This window comes from Mastomys coucha, chromosome X (genome assembly GCF_008632895.1).
Source record: "Mastomys coucha isolate ucsf_1 chromosome X, UCSF_Mcou_1, whole genome shotgun sequence".
NCBI classification, from domain to species: Eukaryota; Metazoa; Chordata; class Mammalia; order Rodentia; family Muridae; genus Mastomys; species Mastomys coucha.
This window is the reverse complement of record NC_045030.1, coordinates 4,519,820-4,527,972: the sequence shown is the minus strand read 5'-3', so window position 1 is coordinate 4,527,972 and position 8,153 is coordinate 4,519,820. Positions and strand designations below refer to the sequence as shown.

Below are 8,153 nucleotides of genomic sequence, written 5' to 3'. Positions count from 1 at the left end.
TTTGGCTGGGAGACTTTTGATGACTGCTTCTATTTCTTTAGGGGTTATGGGACTGTTTAGATGGTTTGTCTGTTCCTGATTTAACTTTTGTATTTGGTATCTGTCTAGAAAAATGTGTATTTCATCCAGATTTTCCAGTTTTGTTGATTATAGGCTTTAGTAGTATGATCTGATGATATTTTGAATTTCCTCAGTTTCTGTTGTTATATCTACCTTTTCATTTCTGATTTTGTCAATTGGGGTACTGTCTCTGTGCCCTCTGGTTAGTCTGGCTAAAGGTTTATCTATTTTGTTGATTTTCTCAAAGATTCAGCTCCTGGTTTTGATGATTCTTTGTATAGTTCTTTTTGCTTCTACGTGGTTGATTCAGACCTGAGTTTGATTATTTCCTGCTGTTTACTCCTCTTGGGTATATTTGCTTCTTTTTGTTCTAGAGCTTTTAGGTATGCTGTTAAACTGCTAGTATATGTTCTTTCCAATTTCTTTTTGGAGGTACCCAGAGCTATGAGTTTTCCTCTTAGCACTGCTTTCATTATGTCCCATAAGTTTGGGTATATTGTACCTTAATTTTCATTAAATTCTAAAAAACCTTTAATTTCTTTCTTTATTTCTTCCTTGACCAAGTTATCATTGAGTAGCATGTTATTCAGCTTCCGTGTATATATGAGCTTTCTGTTGGTTTTGTTTTTGTTTTGAAGACTAGCCTTAATCTGTAGTGATCTGATAGGATGAATAGGATTATTTCAGTCTTCTTATATCTGTTGAGGTCTTTTTTGTGACCAATTATATGGTCAATTTTGGAGAAGGTACCATGAGGTGCTGAGATTTTTTTAGGATGAAATATTCTGTAGATATCTGTTAAATCCATTTGGTCTATAACTTCTGTTAGTTTTACTGTGTCTCTGTTTAGTTTGTGTTTCCATGATCTGTCCATTGATGAAAGTGGGATATTGAAGTCTCCCACTATTATTGTGTAAGTTGCAATGTGTGCTTTGAGCTTTAGTAAAGTATCTTTTATGAATGTGGGTACGCTTGCTTTTGTAGCACAGATGTTGAATTGAGAGTTCTTCTTGGTAGATTTTTCCTTTGATGAGTATAAAGTATCCTTCCGTATCATTTTTGATAACTTTTGGTTGAAAGTCAATTTTATTCGCTATTAGAATGGCTACTCCAGCTTGTTTCTTGGGACCATTTGCTTGGAAAATTGTTTTCCAGCCCTTTACTCTGCGATAGTGTTTGTCTTTGACACTGAGGTACGTTTCTTGTATGCAGCAAAATGCTGGGTCTTGTTTATGTATCCAGTCTGTTAATCTATGTCTTTTTATTGGGGAATTGATGTTAAAAGATATTAAGGAAAAGTCAATTTTTCTCCCTGTTATTTTTCATGTTATTGTTATGTTTGTATGGCTATCTTCTTTGGGGTTTGTTGAAAGAAGATTATTTTCTTGCTTTTTCTAGGGTGTAGTTTCCCTCCTTGTGTTGGCGTTTTCTAACTCTTGTGCTTTGTAGTGCTGGGTCTGTGGAAAGATATTGTGTAAATTTGTTTTTGTCATGGAATATCTTAGGTTCTCCATCTATGTTAATTGAGAGTTTTGCTGGGTGTAGTAGCCTGGGCTGGCATTTGTGTTCTCGTAGGGTCTGTATGACATCTGCCCAGGACCTTCTAGCTTCCATAGTCTCTGGTTAGATGTCTGGTGTAATTCTGATAGGTCTGCTATTTGGAGTTCTGTAGACGTATTGTATGTTTATGGGTATCTCTTTCTTTAGGTTAGGGAAGTTTTCTTCTATAGTTTTGTTCAAGATATTTATTGGCCCTTTAAGTTGGGAGTCTTCACTCTCTTCTATACCTGTTATCCTTAGGTTTGGTCTTCTCATTGTGTCCTGGATTTCCTAAATGGTTTAGATTAGGAGCTTTTTGCATTTTCTTTGACTGTTATGTCAGTGTTTTCTATGGTATCTTCTGCCCCTGAGATTCTCTTTTCTATCTCTTGTATTCTGTCAGTGATGCTTGCTTCTATGACTCCTGATCTCTTTCCTAGGTTTTCTATCTCCAGAGTTGTCTCCCTTTGTGATTTCTTTCTTGTTTTGATTTCCATTTTTAGATCCTGGATGGTTTTGTTCAATTCTTTTGCCTGTTTCGTTGTTTTTTCCTGTAATTCTTTAAAGGATTTTTGTGTTTCCTCTTTAAGGGCTTCTAGCTGTTTACCTGTGTTCTCCTGTGTTTCTTTAAGAGAGTTACTTATGTCCTTCTTAATGTCCTCTATCATCATCATGAGATGTGATTTTAAATCAGAATCTTGCTTTTCCAGTGTGTTGGGGTATCCAAGGCTCACTTTGGTGGGAGAACTGGGTTCTGATGATGCCAAGAAGCCTTGGTTTCTGTTGGTTATGTTCTTGCCCTTGCCTCTTGCCATCTGATTATCTGTGGTGTTAGCTAGTCTTGCTGTCTCTGACTGTGGCTTGTCCCTCCTGTAAGCCTGTGTGTCAGTACTCCTGGGAGACCAGTTTTCCCAGGAGGAATTTGGGTATTGAGAGCTGTGGCATAGGGTCATCTCTGGGGTACAGATTGAAACCAGAAGGATACTGTCCCCTGCTCTTCCTTGGTTCCTGTGTCCTGATGGCTCTGGGAGGGTCCCTATTTGGCCAGGGATTTTAACCGAAGTGGTGGTCTTTCCTGTGCTCACAGGTGTGTCAGCACTCCTGGGAGACCAACTCTCTCCTGGTGGTATTTGGGTATGTAGTGCTGTGGCACAGGATCCATTCCATACGCTGTGGCACAAGATCAGCTCCGGGTGTAGAGGGAAACCAGAAGGCTCGGTTCCTGTGTCCTGAGGGTTCCAGGCAGGTCCTTCTGAGCAGCAGTGGTGGTCTTACCTGCACTCACAGGCTTGTCTACACTCCTGGGAGGCTAGCTCTCTCCTGGTGGTATTTGGGTATGTGGCAACTGATTAGCTCTCAGATCATATAAATCCTTAACCCTTTACTATTATGTGGCTATCCTACATAATTTTATTTGTAGACATTAAGTATATTTCAGGAAAATTCATCTGTTACTACAAATGTACACTTGACTGTAACCTCATGACCAAGAGATCAGAGAAACAGTGTTCTGGGGATTAAAATGTGAAACCACAGTTCAGATGTTTGAGGGGTTAAAAGTATTTACTATGAAGACATGGTGACCTGCGGTTTATTCCTCGTTTTCACATAAAGGTAGAAGGAGAGAAGTGACTCCAGAAAAGTAGTCTTCTGACCACTCTTATGCTATATCATATAGTTACCCGCCCCAGAGAGAGAGAGCGAGAGAGCGAGAGACAGAGAGAGAGAGCAAGAGACAGAGAGGGAGAGAGAGAGAGAGAAAGACAGACAGACAGACAGACACTAACCGATAATATTGAAAATGAAACCTAAAAGTTGGGGATAGAGCAAGGCAGAGATGACTTTTTGTATCTTTGAGAAGCCTAGGCAAATGATGGAATTAATAAAGGGCCAGGAACCCACCAAGAGCAGATCATGGAATAGTCAGTATGAGCAGGATATCAATAATGAGCTATGTCTGACATGCACCTCTCATAGGAAATAAGAATGAGCATCAGATGGTGCTTTTTAACCCTAGACATAAAAAGAGTTGAAGGTGTGAGGGAGCATGGGAAAAAATAGAGGACAGTTTGGTTGGGCAGAGATGGTCATATTTCATTGCATATATATTTGAATTTCCCCAAAATAAAAATTTTAGAATCATTTAGGAATGTTTGAAGTAGTAGCATATTCTGCCTAGCAGTGTGCACAGAGAAAAGACAAGTTTATAGTTTAGGCAAGTTATTTCACACTTCAAGGGATTTCAATATGAGTGATAGATCATCTTATACTTTTGTTGCTTGAGTAAATAAGAATTAAATTTAAAGTTCAAGTTAAACCTTTATGACTAAATTTAATAAAAATGAAAAATACTTAAAAGAGTCAGCCACACAAAGGGCTAAGAAAATAGTAGAGACAAAAATTTGGAGGTAGGGTATAAGAAAAGAAAAGGCAACCACCATATGAATAGAAGATGTGTGTGAGGAAATTCAGGTACATTTGTTGTGGGAGAAAGACACGGTAAGAAGAATACTCATTTTGTAGGTTAGAAGAGACCTGTTTGCATTGAATATTTTTTTTCAGTCTAGTGGGTTTTTACCTGATGTGTTCCAGTCCAGTTGACCCTTTAAGGGAATCACTTCTGAGTCATTGTGGATTGTAGGGAAGTCAGTAGGAAGAACAGGTGCCATTTAGAAGGTAAATTTGGAAGGACTAATGTTAGTCAGTAATAATGATAGTAGTATTTTGCATTCAAAATACCACTCAGAGTTCAAACCAAAAACTTACAGAATTCCCCATGCATTTGGCATCATGGAGAGTACCAGCAACCTCAGCACAAGAAGTTCTCAGGAAAGACCTGGGTAGGAGCCAGAGTGTTAATAGTTAGAGCTTAGTGGAGAATGAGGAAATGAAGAGGGATGTAGTTCATTATTTTGTCTATTTGGTTATGGGCTAGCTGCTGGAGGGAACTGTGAGGCCAACGGGAAACCATGTTGAAGCTAATGGAGGTGATCCAGTGGTACAGGAGAGCATGATAACACTGGAGAAATACTTGAGAGTCTGGCACACAGAACAGCCTGTGGTGGCAGGGAAGATAAACTACACTTCAGTAGGAAAATAAGAAGTGTTGGGGGTGGCGGGGGGGGTGGGTTAGATAGGTGAGAGGACAAAGTAGATCTGGTTTGGCATCTTTACATTTTCTCAGCCAGAGGCAAGGCCCTATCAGTGTATAGAAGCTGCTATCTTTTCCAGACCTACATTCTCTGTGTGACAATCTATCCTTCTGCAATAGTTTCCACATCAGTCTTTCTGTAGTACAGTTTTTATGCCTATCTGTTCTTTGTCCATTGAAGATTCCCGATTTTTATGAAAATGTAAAATTTCCCATACATGTCCCATCTGCTCTTCTAGTTTTATCTTTCAATAACATTTCCTTATACATCTAGGTTAGGAGGCAGCAAACTATGGCCCATGAGCCAAATCTAGCTGGTATTTAATTTTTGTGAGTGAAAATGTAAGGAAACCAAGCCATATCAGTTCTTTTGTATATTGTAAGTGGCTGCTTTCCATGATAAAATGTCAAATGGCGAAAAAGGCAAGCAGTTAAAAGCACTTGCTTTTTAGGTCCTCGGCTTCAGGGGATCAGATAACCTTTTCTAGCTTCCCCCCTTGTGTGTCTCTGTCTCTGTGTATGTCATTGTGTCTCTGTCTCTCTCTTTCACACACACATATACACTAAGAATAATAAAATATTTTTGTAAGTTTCAGATGTTAAGAACAGCTTGACAGACCTTGTCCTTACTAAACATAAGAAACTTTCAAAACACATCCTCAGGTGTTAACTATATTGCCTTGGTGCCTTGGTATTAATCGAAGTGAGGGATTCAGTTTGACTTACTGAAAAGTGTCAGACTATATAGAGTCAGACAGAATTAAGATGGGTCAGTGAAGCCTGCTTTCTTCTCATTGTCATGGGGTGCATAAGTCAGGGTTTAACTGCTATGAACAGACACCATGACCAAGGCAAGTCTTGTAAAGGACAACATATATTTGGGGCTGGCTTACAGGTTCAGAGGTTCAGTCCATTATCATCAAGGTGGGAGAATGGCAGTTTTTAGGCAGGCATGGTGTAGGTGGAGCTGAGGGTTCTACATCTTCATCTGAAGGCTGCTAGTGGAATACTGGCTTCCAGGCAGCTAGGATGAGGGTCTTAAAGACCACACTCACAGAAAAACATACTCCAACAAGGCCACACCTTCTCATAGTGCCACTTCCTGGGTTGAGCATATACAAACCATAACATGGGGTTAGCCCAATGTGGGAAATCTTCAACGTAAGTTATCTTCTTGTATCTCTCTCTCTCTACTTCTTTGCTTTATTAGTTTTTTGTTCTCTTCCCTTTTGCCCTATATCTCTACCTCCCTCATCCTTTCATGTATTATACAAGTGAACACTTTGCTTATTCCCAATATCTATGTGTGTTTTTCTTTACCCACTCTCCTATGTTCTACATCCCTTATAGAATATGAGTTCATTACGAGTTAACAATGACATTACTACTTCATCATGAACACACACCCACACACCATCTGTTTTATACATTAAATACCTCATTCAATTGAAAGGATTTAAAAAGGAGCAATGAGTGTGTACTGACATTTTTTTAATGGAAATTTCATCAGGGAGCACCCCGTAGATGGTCGGGTGATCAAATGGGCAAAGTAACAAATGAACAAAGGTTCAAATAGAGCTAATCGTTTTGGAATTTTCTGCCTTATGATATTTTGTGATATCATTAATGTTTTCAGAAGTTCAAAGTGTTTATACTAGTTTTTCATTGCTACATAAAAATTTTCAAAGTTTAGCTGGTCAAAGTAACATATTTATTATTTGTCACAACTTCTGAGAGTCAGGAATTCAGCAAGAGCTTGACTGAGTGCTTTATACTCAGGCTTTTTCTAGCTTTGTGCTGTTAGATGGTAGTATTTGGAAGCTTGACTGGACTTCTGGCTCACTCCTGTGACCATTTAGCAGGGCATTTCACAAACTTACTATATACATTTTTCTTAAAAATGCTCACAATATGGCTTCTCCTAGAGTGAGGATTCACAAAATGAAAAATTAGCACACATCAGTGACCAAGAAATTATAGTAATGTCATGGTTATTGTCTATTGTCCATTTTACTTGATCGATCATATACATGGAATTCAGCCCTATATCTTATGCATAGGGAACTACACTGAGGAAAGAATACCATAGATGTGTGGATCATTGGGAATGTCTTAAGGCTATCTGGCATTACTTGATACACCTAAGCTGAGAAGTATTTATTCTGAAGAAATAGTATTTGTTTGTCCTTATGAATGAAATTGTTGCTACATAGTTGGCAACAAAGTAATTAAATTTTAAATATGAGATTTGAGAATGGGTTACTACTCTGGATGACTACTGGTCATCTCCAACCACAAGACTGAAGGGTCTTGGCTGTGGTCACACTCCATGATATAGAATGAAGTTTTGTTCATTTGCTTTTCTCATTTCTCTTAAGATCTGAGTTTGACTTTTCCCTTTTACTCATTCAGATTATTTTGAAGATAAAATGAACAAAGAGACAGAGACAGAGACAGAGACAGAAAATTCTTCAGCAGTGGATTCAGAAAACTTTGGTGAAACTACTGATATCTTAAATATGGTAACTATTTCCTGGTTATTTAGATATGAGTTATGTGAATTTTAATTCCTTGTGAACTGGTGTATATATACTCTTTATATTCTTTTATGTGTAAAAAGCTGACTTCGTTACTATTTAACAGTACATATTAATATTAGTGAGTTTCACTGTGACATTTCCATCCCTGCGTAAATCAAACTTTGATCATGTGTACCCTCTCTTTCACCGCCTTGCCCTACTCTAGTTCCTTTCTGCTAGCCCCTGTCTCCTTCACTTAACAGTCTCTGAAGGGACTCTAGGCAGTCTGAGCAAGGCAAACATGACCTTGCCCTTCTCCCCCATTCCCTCAGCCTTGCTGAAAACGGTTAGATTACATTCCTAAAGTCAAAGTCTGTTCCCTTATTTAGCTGCTTCTTCCTGCACAATCAAAAGCCCCCTTGGCTACCTACAATTAGTCATCCTAACAGCTTTGTCCTTGTACCTTTAAAAACTTCCTTTTCTTGTGTGCCACTTGTGTTCCTCTATCCAGAGTCAGTGTTTTGTCTCCCACAACAAATACCCCTCCTCCCTCTCCTTTGTTCCTTTCCTCTTCTCCCTCATCCTCTACCTCCTGTCTTTGTCTCTTATTCCCTGTCCATTGGCTGTCTGCAGCAAATAAATCTCCTTTGTGCTGAGAACTTGGTCTTGGGGTCCTGAGCCAATACTGTTTCCTTCACCTTCCCTTGAATTTTTTAGTGATTTTATGGCCACTGAGAACTATTATTTAGCCTCCATGTGTTTCCTTGTTATTGATTTCTATTCTTTTCTATTTTACTCCATATGGTCTGATAAAATGTCAGACTAACATATTTTTGAATTTTATATAGTATTTTTGGCCTTACATGTGTTCCCATTTTATTTTA

General features: G+C 38.6%; 1 protein-coding gene across 5 annotated transcripts in view; it reads left to right on the top strand.

The window, feature by feature from the left end:
* The window catches only part of Rpgr (retinitis pigmentosa GTPase regulator), a 57,818-nt gene that overhangs the window by 24,715 nt on the left and 24,950 nt on the right, over nucleotides 1-8,153 (top strand). For all 5 annotated transcript variants that reach the window (XM_031340709.1, XM_031340409.1, XM_031340490.1 and 2 more), the window contains exon 12: nucleotides 7,163-7,272. In XM_031340709.1, the coding sequence (XP_031196569.1) occupies nucleotides 7,163-7,272 (110 nt within the window). The remainder of the gene's footprint in view (nucleotides 1-7,162; nucleotides 7,273-8,153) is intronic.